The sequence below is a fragment of the Hemicordylus capensis genome, chromosome 4, assembly GCF_027244095.1.
Source record: "Hemicordylus capensis ecotype Gifberg chromosome 4, rHemCap1.1.pri, whole genome shotgun sequence".
In the NCBI taxonomy this organism is placed as follows: domain Eukaryota; kingdom Metazoa; phylum Chordata; class Lepidosauria; order Squamata; family Cordylidae; genus Hemicordylus; species Hemicordylus capensis.
In genome coordinates this window covers 274,546,136-274,562,262 of record NC_069660.1, presented here as the reverse complement: position 1 = coordinate 274,562,262, position 16,127 = coordinate 274,546,136, and the positions used below count along the sequence as shown (strand labels likewise).

General features: G+C 42.1%; 1 protein-coding gene across 1 annotated transcript in view; it reads right to left on the bottom strand.

The window, feature by feature from the left end:
* STMN2 (stathmin 2) overlaps nucleotides 1-15,710 on the bottom strand; it is a 57,436-nt gene extending 41,726 nt beyond the window's left edge. The window contains exon 1 of the mRNA XM_053249448.1: nucleotides 15,499-15,710. Coding sequence (XP_053105423.1) covers nucleotides 15,499-15,517 — 19 coding nt within the window. The 5' untranslated portion in view covers nucleotides 15,518-15,710. The remainder of the gene's footprint in view (nucleotides 1-15,498) is intronic.
* Nucleotides 15,711-16,127: the final 417 nt, after the last annotated feature.

Sequence of the window (16,127 nt, the reverse complement as noted above, 5' to 3'; positions counted from 1 at the left end):
TAGGAAACTGCCATATACTGAGTCAGACCACTGATCCAGCTAGCTTAATATTGTCTACACAGACTGGCAGCAGCTTCTTCAAGGTTGCAGGCAGGAATCTCTCTCAGCCCTATCTTGGAGAGGCCAGGGAGAGAACTTGAAACCTTCTGCTCTTCCCAGAGTGGCTTCATGCCCTGAGGGGAATATCTTGCAGTGCTCACACATCAAGTCTCCCATTCATATGCAACCAGGGCAGACCCTGCTTAGCTATGGGGACAAGTCATGCTTGCTACCACAAGACCAGCTCTCCTCTCCAAATGACTGCGATGGTAAACCCTTCCTCTATTCTACCAAAGACAACCACAGGGCTCTGTGGTCGCCAGGAGTTGACACCGACTCGGTGGCACACTTTACCTTTTACTTGACTATTCAGTCTACCTTGATTTCTGGTTTGAGCCCATTGAAATTGCTGGTTGTAACTATAAGACCTGAGCCCAGGATATTTACAGGATCACCTTACCCTATTTGCCACCCACTAGGATAATCAGGGTAGATTCTGCTCTGTGTCACTCTTCTGTCTGTGTCTCTCCTCTGTCCTGGTTAACAGGACAGGGCCTTCTTGGTTAGGGCACCTTGGCTCTAGAATTCACACACCTGAAGCATGCCTACCTCTCTCTCAGTATTTAGGACAGGGATAAATAAACTTGGCCCTCCAGCTGTTGTTGACCTACTCCCATCATCTCCAGACACAATTATTTTGGCTGGGGATGATGGAAGTTGTAGTCCAACAACAGTAGGAGGACCATGTTTGCCCACCCCTGCTTTAGGAGGACTGTAGAGATGGCTCCTTTTATACAAGTTTTTAATGTGGCCTGATTCTCTTCAGCTGTGATTGTTATTGGTTCCTTATTAAAATAAAGATTGCTTTTAATGGATTTAGTCATATTGATTTTTAAATTGCTTCCTCCTTTTATTGTATTTTGTATTCAGCAAATGCTGATATAAAAAATTAAAAATTAGATAAGCAAACTTGCAATTTATATGGACTAGTCCATAGTAAGGAAGGGGAGTAAAGCTTGGTTTTCTAAGGTATTTCAAAAAATAAATAAATTGCAAACATCGTTTGGCCACAGAATATAGTGGGGCATAAAATGAACAGCTATCTTGAGGCAACATGTAGCTCAATAAATGTTTCAATGAAGGGGTGGGAGCACAAGCAGAACTTTATCCCTTGAATGCCAGTGGCTGATATCCTGACTCCCAAAGCATCCACAATTCAACAGCAGCGAGGCTTATTTTAATGAGTCAGGGGGCATCAGATGTGGTGCAGCTGCCTCTGGTTCCTAGCAGCCCCGGTTGCGCCCCTCTCTCTCATCTTACCCCACGCCCCAGCATTAACGAGAACCTCACTGCCTATAAGCTGGCCATAAGTTAGCATCACCTATGCTGGATTAATCAATTAGCAGAGGTAGCATTTGCTACGGGCCCCGTGTTTACGAGGGCCCCGCACACCTGGCTTCCAAAATAAAAGTTAATTTTGTTGACCACTAGCTATTCCTCATAGGCACTGGCAATTATCTGCCTGCCCTTTGTATTGCAGGAGGTAACAGAGCCTCCCTCCACATATTTATGTGCATTTTTTGAAATTTGGGGCCCCTTCATAACATATACTACAGGCCCCGCACTAGTTTAATCCAGCCCTGAGCATCACTACATTGTTCAGGCTGGTGTCAGGCTGAGGTGGACTCTGGTACGTTCTGTGCTGGTACATTAGTGGGGGCAGGCATTTTGGAAATCTAAAATGACACCACCATTCCAACTGCAGACACAGTGGTGCTAAAAGCACTGACTGCTGCATGCACTGCTGACCATTACTTCTGTTAAGTAACCCCTCAGCTGGGCTCTGACAAGTTTACTGGGCAGCAATGGGAAGAAGCAGACACTCCTTCAATTATGGTACCAGATGTAATGACAGGACACTTAGTTTGGCCAAACAACTTGCTCCTCCCACGCTCTGCATCTGTGAACTCTCCAAAAGGCCCGGCATCATCACAGAGCCCATTGGCAGGTGAGGGAGGTGGGGAGAAGGAAGTGATGAAGTGATTAGCCCTATTCAGACATTATGTTGTATGAGTCTACAGAAGTCTGTACACTCATACATGTTTTTGTGTGAATGACTCTATCTGTGTTCATTCTAAAAGTGAAATTGGGTACAGGTCTTTAAATTGCATGCTAGAGATATGAAGTGTACTGAGGTTCAATGTAATATGTGGATAGCAATAACTGTAGTTCTGTAGACTATACACTCGTTGTATGAGAGCCAGCGTGGTGTAGTGGTTAGAGTGCTGGACTAGGACGGGGGAGACCTGAGTTCAAATCCCCATTCAGCCATGATACTTGCTGGGTGACTCTGGGCCAGTCACTTCTCTCTCAGCCTAACCTACTTCACAAGGTTGTTGTGAGGAGAAACTTAAGTTTGTAGTACACTGCTCTAGGCCCCTTGGAGGAAGAGCGGGAAATAATAATAATAATAATAATAATAATAATAAATTATAATAATAATAATGAATATAAGATATAGAATAGAGATAACAACAATAAATATTTATATACCAGTTTTCAACAAAAGTTTCCAAAGCGGTTTACATAGATAAATAATTAATAAATAAGATTGATCCCTGTCCCCAAAGGGCTCAGAAGTTAAGCAACAGTCACTGGAGGTACTGTTCTGGGGGTGGATAGGGCCAGTTACTCTCCCTCTGCTAAATAATGAGAATCGCCACAAAGAGCAAAGGTGCCTCTTTGCCAAGTTAGCAGGGGAGATATTGTCTTAGCTGAGATATAGAGATATTGTCTTAGCTGAGTGAGTCACTCCACACTGCCACTGCTGACACAAAAAAGGAGACAATGGTCTTCAGGAGGTGACGGTGGGCTATTTTATAGCCCTGGGCCCTCTGTTGTTGAAGTTGATCAACCCTTGACTGCTGATGACACCATTAGAAAGCATGCTGCAATGCTGATCTGTAACCTGGGGAATTTACAGTTAAATGAACAACTCCCATCACCTTATCTAAAAGCTTCTTCGGTAAGCTGCATCTTTTTTTTTTTTTTTAAGAACTGAATACAAGATTAACAACCCAGTGCTAAGCACATTTGTAAGTAGTACATTCGATTGATTTAAATAGACCTTATTACTTCCAAATAAGTGTGCTTAGGATCACAGATTTAATGACTTTTCCAGCACAAAAGATAATGTGATCTAGCTCCTAATCTTGTGCCTTAATCACAAACCAGACTTTCTTTCAATAATGATTGAATAACAATTTGCTGCTGATAACCTTTGGAATTTGTTAGACTGCAATCATGCAATGCTTTCAACATGACAGAAATCATTTTTAAAAGGAAGTTACCTAAATAGGCCTAATGCGAATGTATTAGCAATACATTTTTTTCTGTGTTTTGCTAATTTAAAGAATTATTAATTTTAAAGGTATACCTGGTTTTAAGCAGGAAATGAAAGCCACATTCACACATTATTATTTCTTGTTTACACAGTCAGACAGGTGTTATTGACTGGTTTGTTTTATCCAGACATCGAGTCCTTCCCAAGGACCTGGGATGGCTGAATTATTATTATTATTCTTGTTGTTTACACGGTCAGACAGGTGTTATTGGCTGGTTTGTTTTATCTAGACATCGAGTCCTTCCCAAGAACCTGGGATGGCTGAATTTTATTGTCAATGTTGTTGCTGTTGTCATAGATATCATCGCAGAATATATTATTATTATTATTATTTTACACAGTCAGACAGGTGTTATTGACTGGTTTGTTTTATCCAGACATCGAGTCCTTCCCAAGGACCTGGGATGCCAGAATTTTATTGTCAATGTTGTTGCTGTTGTTATAGGTATCGTCGCAGAATATAGGCTGTTCCCAGTACAGCTGCTTTTTGTAATTGGCTGATGGTGATTTCTGTGGCCCCTATGGTGTTGAGGTGCTCTTCAAGGTCTTTTGGAACTGCACCCAGGGTGCCAATGACCACTGGGATTATTTTGGTCTTTTTCTGCCACAGCCTTTCAATTTCAATTTGTAGATCTTTGTATTTGATTATTTTTTTCTATTTCTTTTATTATTATTATTTCTTGTTTACACAGTCAGACAGGTGTTATTGACTGGTTTGTTTTATCCAGACATCGAGTCCTTCCCAAGGACCTGGGATGCCAGAATTTTATCATCAATACTGTTGGTTATTATAGATATCGTCGCAAAATATAGGCTGTTCCCAGTAAAGCTGCTTTTTGTAATTGGCTGATGGTGATTTCTGTGGCCCCTATGGTGTTGAGGTGCTCTTCAAGGTCTTTTGGGACTGCACCCAGGGCGCCAATTACAACTGGGATTATTTTGGTCTTTTTCTGCCACAAACTTTCAATTTCAATTTGTAGATCTTTGTATTTTGTGATTTTTTCTATTTCTTTTTCTTCTATTCTGCTATCCCCTGGTATTCTTCTATTCTGCTATCCCCTGGTATTCTTCTATTCTGCTATCCCCTGGTTGTTATTATTATTATTATTAATTCGATTTCTATACATAACAGCAAAGCCTGAGGTTAATTCTTGTAACCATGAATCGCATCGCAGATGTTCATTCAACTCTAGCCCGGCAACCTCCGGATTCAGGGCAGGGGAGCCCCTCCCTCTTCCTGGTCCATTGAGGCCACATCCCAGCAAGCTCTGCAGGGATCACATTGCCAGACTGTGGGCAAGATGTCAGAACGTCTTCAGGGTGGCAGCCACTGGCCACAATCTTCAATGGGGTGTACCGAACACAATCTTGCCTTTTCAGAATGGACTGTCTGCCTTTGACATGGAAAGGGGATTTAAATCCCTTTAAATGGCTTTTAAGCCCTTAAGAGCCCTGCAGCAAAACAGTCTTTCACAAGCACAATTACAAGCAACAGGGATATGGAGAGGAGCACTGTTTTTCTGTTATTCCTGGAAGGGATCATGATGACTTCCTAGGAGGGAATATGTATATGAGGGAGGGCAAAGGATCATGGGGTTTGGACCACTGTGACACTCTTATGATGGTTCTTATTCCTGGCCAAGCAGTCCAGGAACACCCAAGCACACTTCTGCCCCTATGTTGGCTTGCTAGCAGGGCATTAGCCCTCTCATGAGAGGGCCAGTCCACTGCGGAGGACCAGAGGCTCAGTGAGCTTCCGGCCTCCATTGGACTGAACTCTCATGAGGTAGCTCTCATCAAGGGGGCAATGCTTGTGTGGGGCCCCCGTTCCCTCTGGTAAATAATAGAACTTGGACACTGTGATCACCTCCTCTCCAGGCAACCATTTCATACTCCCAAGGAGTAGTGACTGCTCCATGTTTCCAGGTGGTTCTGAATGGGCAGACTAGGGGAACACTGGGACCGGGGAGAGATATTTACTCTCATTCAAATTTCCCGAGTTTGACTGGTATTTTGGTATACGCAGATCAGCCACCGCGGGGAATCTTTTCACAGGCTTAGAAGCTTGGGATGGGACAATGCGGCATCCCTGTTGCCGGGCGATGGCTTGAGGAGTGAGGAAATGTGGGGGGGGGGCAATGCTCAGAGAAGCAGCCAGTGAGAAGCGTGGCAGGCATGAAGCAGGTGTGTTCCCGGGCAGATATGGGCTGCCCACCCTCTCTTTGATTTTGGTTCCAGAAACATCTAAGTGAAGATGGCATCTGCACTCAGACATTGTGAGCCAGCGTGGTGCAGATGAACCAGCGTGGTTTAGTGGTTAGAGTGCTGGACTAGGACCGGGGAGACCCGAGTTCAAATCCCCATTCAGCCATAAAACTAGCTGGGTGACTCTGGGCCAGTCACTTCTGTCTCAGCCTAACCTACTTCACAGGGTTGTTGGGAAAGAGAAACTAAAGTCTGTAGTACACCGCTCTGGGCTCCTTGGAGGAAGAGCAGGATGTAAATGTAAATAATAATAAACAATAATGCTGCTTTTAAACCTCAGGTTGGAGCAGCGAATCAGGTTTCACTCTGGGCTCAAAACTGCGGTTTCACACATTCAGATGTACACGAATTCCAATCTCTGCCCCATTCAACTCCGGTTTAGTGTTGTGTGCGAATGTGGCCGATGTGTCAAGAAGACAGTGAAAGATATGGAGGTTGATATTATTTAGTATATTATACATTGTGAGTCTGTCCCAATCATGTATTAAGCATGTGTTGTGTGTGTGTGTGGGGGGTCTAATTAAAAAAGTAAAAAGGAAGAGAGTGCCAGGAATACTGAGCATATACTGTTTACCTGATGGTAGACCTCCCCCCACCCCGTAACAAGTAAAATTTACCTATTAAAATTGATAGGTAAGTTGAGGATGGAGGGAGGATTTCGTACTCCTCACTCACTCACATCTTTTATTCTTCAAACTGGGCTATTACTTCCCAATTTATAGATGATCGGGACATACCTTTTATGTTAGAGCACCAAGAACTGTCACCTGCATATATGGTTTGAAAAAGGCCTCACTTGGCGATGATTGAGAGGAATATCATGGTGGAAATTGCTTCATTATAATAGCAGTATAGCAAACAGTTGGCTAGATTATCTTACTGGGGTGAACTTTTCATTTAACAGTAACCACAGTTACTTAATAGTAACCAGTAACCACAGTTATTTAACAGTAACCACAATTCATCCCAACAACAGGGTTTTGCCACTAGCCTTTATATATATATATATATATATATATATATATATATATATATATATATATATAAAAATATATAAAATCATTAGGCCCTTTCCATCACAATATCCTTCTTATAGCAAACTCCAAAGAGTCAGGCCTTGCTTAGTTCTCATAGGTTCAATCCACACATGATGGATGAATCATTACTGAATCATTATTTAGACTGAATCATTAGGTTTTTGAGTCACTGTTTAGATAGTGAATTATCTTGATTTTTGAATCCATATTTAAACATTTTAAATATCTGAATAATATAATTAGTAAATTATTGGTAAATACTTTTCGATATTGGGAAATGGAGATGGGTAAATGTTTGGTAAATACTTTTAGATATTGTTGGCAAATACTATTGGTAAATAGCTTTAGCTGGTAAATATTTTTAGATATTGGGAAATGGAGATGGGTAGTAACTTCTCTTTTAGAAGAAGAAGAAGAAATAGAAACTGCCTCTGATGGATCAAATCCTTGGCATAAGATACAAAGAAGACCTTGTACATGTGGTGTTACAACCATATCTATTACAGTATAATGACAATAGCAGTATAGCTTTTCTTCATAATATTATATCAGTGGACAATTGCTTTGACTTTTAAAAAAGAAAGTTGCACTTATGTGAGGAGAACATCATCTAGGAATTACTGTGATGTTAATTTTGATGTAGAAAGCCAGTAGGGTTAAAAGTTAATGGGTAAATTAAGTATATTGCGGAAACCAGATTAAAATTCTTATGACAACACTAGAGAATCACAGTCCAAGGACCATCATATCAAGTATTCTGTTCTCACAGTGATCAGCCAGATGCTTCTGGGAAGTCCACAAGCTAAACATGAAAGCAATAGCCTTCTCCAGTTGTTGTTTACCAGCCCTGGGAAGTTCCATAAATGACTTGGGTCCAAAGTACTGGAAGGACCGCCTTTCTTCATATGAGCCCGCCCATACTCTGTGGTCATCTGGGGAGGCCCTCCTATAGCCCTATTCAGACATTGTGTTGGACTTGCATTCAGATATCTGTACACATGTACGTGTTTTTGTATGGATGACTGTACTTGCATTCATTTTAAAATTAATTAAAATTAAAATAAATACAAGTGAAACTGGATAAATGTCCCTCAGACACACAGGAAGTGTACTGCTATACCTGTGTTCAGCATAATGTGTGAATATCTGTACCGCTTTACAGATCTGTACCTACACACAGATTGTAAGAGTGTTGAACATAAGGTGTGAGTAGGGCTTATGTGTTCCACCTTTGTTGGAGAGACATTTGTCAGGCACAGGTGAGAGAGCAGAATCCATGTTATGCAAGTTCCCTTCCTTGGAAGGCTCACCTTGCACCTACTGTTTCCTACTTCTGCTGACAGCTGAAGCTCCATCTTTTCAAAGTGGCTTTTACTCTCTATCAATTTCTGTAGCCTTAGTGGATGCCACCTTCTGTCTCCTCTTGCTTTAGATGTAGTTTTTAAATATTTGATTGTATTGGTTTTTGTTTTATATATTGGTATTACAAGCCGCCTTATGCAGTTTTGAGAAAGCGAGATAAAAATATTTTAAATAAATAAAATATAGCCACAAAGATATATATCCATTCATAGATCTTTCTTCCCCAAATCTGTCTAATATCTGACTAAAGGAATAGATGGCTTCCTTCCAAAGGCATCCAAGCTAGTGGGCCATCATTACATCTTTATGTCTGTCATGAATTTCTTCCCAGTCAGTTTCACTGGAAGAAGGGTATGGGTGTGTATGTCCAGTTCTGACAGTAAAAGGGGCACATGAGTAAGGAGTATCCATGTATTTCCCCACTCCCCGCAAATCCTCTCCCCAAGCATTTTTCTCCCAGCCAAACTGACTTCCAGCACCTGATATCAGCTGAGGAGAATAACAGCTGGTGCGAGTATGGCTGGGATGGTGTGTGTGTGTGTGTGTGTGTGTGTGTGTGTGTGTGCGCGCTAACAATCTCAGTCCATACACTTCTTTTGCTATTAAATTCAGACTTCACACCCCAGCCGTATTACTGGGGTGTACAACTGGTTGAAATCTGGAGTTAAACATATGAATATGCTCTTGTCATTTCATATTAACTTAACCTACCTCACAGTTTTGATGGAAGAAGAGCACAATATACATGTAATAAATACAATACAGCATAACGAAATAGTTGGGGGGGGGGAATATAAGTGGCCCTAAAGCACATTTATGCAACCACATATAACAGGGCTGGGAAAACATTTTGGATTTATCCTGAAATATATTGAAATGCCTAGACACTAGCATCAAACTTCCAGGAATCCTGGCAACTAGTCACTTGGTTTCCATAACACAACCTGTAGGACATATGACTACAGAGATGGAATAGGCCAGTAGAGAGGTTATACAAAGCTTTTAAATGTCTAATCCTCAATCTTTAATGCAATTCTTGACAATTTTCATGGATATGGATTTTCAGATGCGTTTACTGGATTTCGATTAGTATATCCAAATGCCAATATCAATGGTCAGGACAGGCCTTTCATGAGGGGAGGGGAGGGGAAGCAGTCATCTCAAGCAGTAGATTTTTGAGGTTCCAGCAGAGTAGCAAGATGCCTCCCACTTCCTCTTGCCACTCGCCTCTGCCACCCATTCCCCTTTCCCATTCCCACTGGGGCACAGCCACCAGTTGGCAAACAGCCACCCTGACACAATCCTCCTTCTAGCCCACTGTACTTTCCAACCATTTTTGTATCAGGCAAGGAAAAAAAGAAACATAAAATAAAAACCAGCAACAGCCACTGGAGAGATGGTGTTCTGGGGATAGATAGGACCAGTTGCTCTCCTCTGCTAACTGAGCAAAGAGTTACCTTTTAAAAGTGGTGATTCTCTTTATTTAGCAGGGCGAGAGCAAGCAGCTGTTGCTGGTGTCTATCTTATGTTTGTTTCTTTTTTATATTGTGAGCCTTCTGGGGACGGAGCCTATTTATTTATTTATTTATTTATTTGTTTGTTTGTTTGTAAACCACTTTGGGAACTTTTGTTGAAAAGCACTATATAAGTATTTGTCATATTCGTATTCATATGAAATGAAGAAGGAAGTGGACGAGGAAATATTGAGAGGAAAATAGAGTGCAGGAGATACTCCATAAAACATCTCCTGTACTCTACTGCAGCATCTCCTGTATTCTAGTGCCCTTTTGTCATTTCCTCTTCCACCCTCTTCCCCCTTTAATTACTATCCCAGTGCAAGGGAGTTAGGAGGCTGCACACTGGGCTAGGAGGAAGAGGTGGCAGTAGGGTTGCCATATTCTGGCTTTACAAATCTGGGTGCCTAATTTGCATATTATGTAAATTGGCTTGAAAATAATTTTTGAGCAGAATAGTGACTGCATGTTTGCTCCATAACTCAGTTTCTACAAGGGCTAGAGCTTCGCTTTTTATTATTATTAATAAAGAAAGCTGAAATCCGGGTGAATCTGGGTGGGGTAAGCAATCTGGGTGAGATGCTTAAAATCCGGGTGAAACCTGGAATTCTGGGTAGCATAGCAACTCTAGGTAGTGGTGAAAGTTGAGGTGAGTGACACGTATTTTTCCACACACTTATCTTGTGAAGCAGTAGTGGCTGTTGCCACTTGCACCACAACCACAAAGGAGGTGCTTAGAGAAAGGTGGCATTTGGTGCCAAGGTTTTGAGCCACCACTTCATGATTCTAGAAACAGGATAGTAGGATTTTATTTTAGAGAGACTCGTATCTTAAAAACAAACAAACCCAGGATACCATGGATTAGCTTAGCACCAAGGGCCAATGGACATTCTGAGAAACAAATGTTTTAAGTATGTTTAGGCCGACTTCCTGTGCAAATAACAGGCCTGGGGCCTTCTCTGAATATGCTCCCTGTTGAAATAAGAGCATCTCCTTCTCTGCTTGCTTTTTAGGAAGACCCTCAAGACATACCTGTTTTCCCAGGCTTTTAACAGAAATTTTAAATTTTAATAGGTTTTTATCTACTGAGTTTGTTTGTTTTTTACTTGTTTTGTGAATTTTAACTGTCTTGTATTGTTTTACATTTGTTATGTTAACTTTGTACACTGCCTAGAGATGCCTATATCAGGTGGTATAGAAATATGATAAATAAATAAATATTTAGCACATTTATGTAAAGAATGATGGCTATGATCTAGATATTGAGTATTATAAAGCTATAGTGTTCAGGATATGGTTTGAGGGCTATGGCCTAAAATGTTTCCCCATATTAAATCTAATATTTTCATAAACTACCATAATAAAGTTGGGAGAAGAAGCACAGTTCAATATGTTAGTTTAAGCACTTAAGGATAGTTATCCAAATCACATGTCTGGCCCTACCTTTTATATTTGGAAAGCTCTGAACACAATAGTCTGGATTGTTAGGTTTTAATAGCTCTAGAAGATAAGAGCACCCATGACTAAAGCAACAGCAAAATGCCACGGGATAAATGGAAAAGCCAAATTGATATTTATCAGAAGGGAAGTATTCCTAGAAGACATTAATTTATTTACTTAAAATTTAATATTCCTTAAAAAAACCAGGAACAGTTTCCAGTGATGCATTGATATACTTTTAAAATAAATACAAGTAATAAAAATGAGAATAAAACATCACAGTTTAAGATGAGATCACATTCAACTTCTTTGGCAGATTAGAAGCTTTCTTAAACAACATTTTAGCTTTTTTTCCATAAGGCAAGGAAAAGCTTTGCTAAGCAGAGAATTTCATAGAACCACTGTAAAGGCCTGTTCCTTGTACCTGCTGATGTTAGCTGTGTTAAGATTCACACATTTGAACAAAGTATGAGTTACATGCAAATGCACCAGCTACATGGAAAACCACATTCAGAAGAAGTACATTTTTTATTTAACACATGGTGTAAAAATTTATAATGGCCATCTTTATCACTATCATACCCTGTCCTGTGAGCTTCTGCAAACATCCTGTTTTATTGTAATTTCAAATAATCAGAACAGTTCAGTAACATAGTCAACCTTAACACATCTTAGATAAAGAGCAGGACTTCCAGGTATATTAAGCATTTTCTTTATTTATTTTAAAATTTTATATCCCACTTAAAAGGTGTTCAAAGTAGCTTATAACAATTTTAAACTAGTCTGGGGAAAAATAATTAACAATACAGCAGTTAATAAAATAGCATTCAGTATTCCAGTGAGTACATCATCTCACCTAAAAAGAACCTGTTGAAACAGGAGTGTCTTTAGTTGATGACAAAACACTAGCATGGAGGGGGAAGATCTCTATCCTGCAGTAGGGAGGGGAGAAATCTTCTGTGATAGAGAGTTCCACAGAGTTGGCACCACCACTGAAAAGGCCTTCTCACATGTCACCACCAAACAGCCCTCATAGAGCAAGGCAACATTTGAGAGGCCCTTCCCAAGTTATTTTAGGAGGCAGGCAGACTTCCATGGGAGCGGGGACACAATCCCTAAGCAGTTCTGGACTTCAAAGATAATGATCAACATATTGAATCATGCCCATAAATGAAATGGAAACCAATGTAACTGAACATTAGTATCATATAGATGATACCTCTCTTTTTGGAATTAGTCATTGGAGAAGAGATTTATGTTGAGCTACAAAGATCAGAATTCATGTACACTCAAGCCCCAGTCACATGTTATGTTCAACACTCATACGAGTGTGCAGTATGCACAGGTACAGATCTGTGCACAGGTACAGTGTTTCACATGTTATGTTTAATGCAGGTATAGCAGTACACTTCCTATCTGTATCATGCATTCGAGGGGCCTGCCCGAGGTTCACTTTAAAAATGAACCCAGGTACAGTCATTCACACAAAAACATGTATGAATGTTCAGATATCTGTACACAAGTACAACATAATGTCTGAATGGTTTTCCATTTTTAGAGATTCACATATGGTGAAAAGTTGGTCTTCACCATGAATTAGAAGAAAATCTTGTTCTTCATCAGTTCATGACTGTTTCTTCCACAAGCTAAGTTTCCCCTGCATTTCCTAAAGTACAATTATTTCATTTTAAAATAACACTTAATAGTCTTCCAGTACAGTGGGAATCATTCGTCCACTCTAATGAGGGCTGTATAGCATTCGTCCACCCTAATGAGGGCTGTATATCTCTTTCCTCCCGAACCTGAGGAAATGTCTGTGCAAAAGGACATTAGTCAGCTAACTTTACCATTGAGCTGTCACCTTTGTTCCTGATAGAGCACTTGTTTCTTTAATAACCATATAACAGGCTGAAATTCAACAGATGCCATCCTATCACTGTGTGTCTGCAGGAAAAGAAACAGAATCACTGCCAGGAAAAGGGTGGCAGCTATAACCAGTGGAGTGGAAATTCATCCAAATCTGGATGGTAATTGTTTTCCAGAACCAGTTTTCATTTGAGACATGGTAGTCATATATGCATTAATTAAAAATAACTGAGAAAGCTATGCTTCCCATTATGATGTAATTAATTGCCCAAAGAAGCAGAAATATAATCAGTTGCATATATTTATGTATGTCTAGTTTCTGTAATGAAGGACTGGAGAAATGGGGGAACTGGGATGGTCTATGCATCAGAAAATCTCTGAGTGCATCTACTACCTTGTTCGTTTTTTGCTTTGTATACTGCGAGATCGCTTTAAAGGGGGCCTTTTGCAGCCAGACATCCCCTACTGACTACAAATTATCAATACAGTACTGATTACCTGATTGCTGCAGTGGGGAGGGAAAGGAAATGGAAGGCAAGGAGGCGACCCCAGCACTGCAGGGCTGGCCAGACTCCCATGGCTCCTGTCTGCCTGTATTTGCATAAACAGCTGTCTCAGATCCTTCCCTCGGGAATAACAAAGCCACCAGGTTGGTATGGCTTCCTGTGCTCTCGAGCATTTCTAAGCCCCAGGGAAAATAGCATTTAGTAGGAAGGGATCAGTTGGCATCCATATTAATTCTGGGCAACTGAGCAAGAGTGGCTAGCAAGATGATTGCCCCGCACAGTTGATGAGGCTTTTGTTTTGGGGGGAGTGGAGCAGGAAGCAGGAAAAGGGATTTTTGCGTGTCCCACCCCCCCATCTACCATTGATACTCGCGCGTGTGTAAAAGGGTGGGGTTTTTTTGAACACCGGTTTCTCCCATTTCAAACCCACCCCCCCCCGTTTTTCTTTTGCAAAAGGAGGAGAAATGCGCTTAATACACTCGTTAAAAAACCAAAAAAACAACAACTTCCCTCCAAGGTGTGGGGTCCATTTCTCTTTCTCGCCTCATCTTTCACTGCCATATCGGTTTTCTCAACCATAAAGAACCTTTTATTGCAGGTTCGGTGAGGGGGGGGGAGTCATTGAGGGGTAGGTCTTGCACTTTTATAAACGAACCTAAATCGGAATAAACGTTCTGACTGGGGGGGGGGACATACCCTCCTTTCTTATAAATGAAAACCCGAAGGCACAGCGAAACAGCTTCCCCCCGCCCCCCACAAACCTGGAGAGCCCTTTAGAGCCTCGCAATGATCCGGCTCAGACGCAAAGAGAGGGAAGGAAGGAGGCAGCGCGCAGTACAGGGGTGTGGCTGGGGTTTGTTGAGTCTGCACTGGAGTGGTGGGGGGGGGGGGGCGAAGGCTCTTGCTCTAATGAGACTAAATACAAACAAGCTCGCTGGAGCCTTTGCAGCGAGTGGTGGAGGAAACGGGCTGCGGGGCGGCGGTCAGGTTGGAAAGGCAAAGATTGACAATCCAGTGACCTACTTTTTGGACAATCGGCCCCAAATCAGTTGCTGGAGCTCAAAGAGACCGCAGAGGGAGCTGCAGGAGCGAAGCGTTAGAGCAAAAGGGGAAAAGATAAAAAGCAATAGTTGGGGAAAGGAGAACATCATTAGCTTTGATGTTCGACTCCAGTCCCTTCGCGTTTCTGCCTGGCTGGAGGCTCTGAACAGACTAGCTGAAAACCAGGGGAGGATTCCCCCAGTGCGCCTGTGAGGAGGTGGCGGCGGCGGCGGCATCGGCGGCAGCAGCGAGATGGGTGGGGTTGGTCTGCATTGTGCTGGGCTGCTGGAGTCTCTGGCGCTGAGCTCTCTGCAGGTGCGCTGTTGCCGGGAACGCCCGGAGCAGCGGCTGAACGAGCGCTTTACACAAAGAAACCCACACCACGCAACTCTCCTCTTTCCCCACCCTACAGAAAACCTTCCATCTTCCAACACAAAGAAAGTATTAAGCAGTGCAGACTGAGTGCCCATTTCCCCCTACCCTCCTCATCTTTCGCAGGAGCAGTAACCACCGTGAGACGTTGAACGCCGTCTCCAGCTAATTCACTCGCTTGCCCCGCGGGCTAGCCACGAAGGCTGGTCAATTTCACCCGGTACCGTCTCTAAACTCGCGTCCGTTCTACCAAACGATTGCAAATACAACCACCCGACCCGCGTTAATGTGATTTGAGGGCTGGCAACAATGCAGTACCGAAAACAGAATAACATTGTTTCCGACAAGTACTCTGAAACAGGATCCCAAGGGTTTTTTGGACCCACGAAATAAGACTACTAGGATTTAAATCGGATTACATCGAAGCTGAACCGTGGTCGCTCTGTAAAAAACCGAGAGTAAAAACCTTTAAGAGAGCCTATGACTTAGACCCCACGCCTTCCCCTCTCGGTTTCTGCTCCAAAAACCGGGGCAACTCATAATACTTCTCTTTCTCGCTTCATCGGGGCTATTGCAGCACCAAGGACAGCAGAGAGCTTTAGAACAGAGCCGCTGCTTTATAGGATGCCAATAGAAGAGATGCTGTTTCTTACCCATTGCAGTTTTAGCCATTGTCGGGTGTACAGATGCTCAGAGGCTGTGAAGGCAAAGAGGTCCACCTACAGCAGTGGAGAGAGAGAGAAGACTAAGGCACTGAGTCAGCAGAGTGGGGCTGTGCAAAAGAAGGAGCAAGAGGCAGGAGCCCATGAATAATTATCACTCCTCTATCCACGCAGATTGGCTCGAGAGGTCCCCTGACATGACTCCTTCAGAGCTAGAATCTCCAGGCATTAAATATTGATCCACCAATGGTGCTGGAGTGCAAAGTGCCAGAATGCAGTTTGACATGGAAATCGGTTCTGGAAGACTGTTCTCCCCCCTTCACTTTCCTTTTGGTAGTACATTCCATGTCAAATGTTCAATGTCTTACATGAAAAGCCTGTTGGGCTTGAAATCCCTGGCTGTTGCTACCTGTAAAACATGCAGAAATGCACTTTAACGTATTCTATGATTCTAATAGGACTAGGCAGGGCGGATAATTCAAAGGGTGTTTTTTCCCCCCTTAAGTCACTTAGCATTACAGCTGATTTTGCATCTGTTCAATGAGATAATATATTTGTGTGTGTTAACATGGTCGTCTCTTGCTTTTTAATGTCCTGATCTGTATTTCTCAAAGTCATTT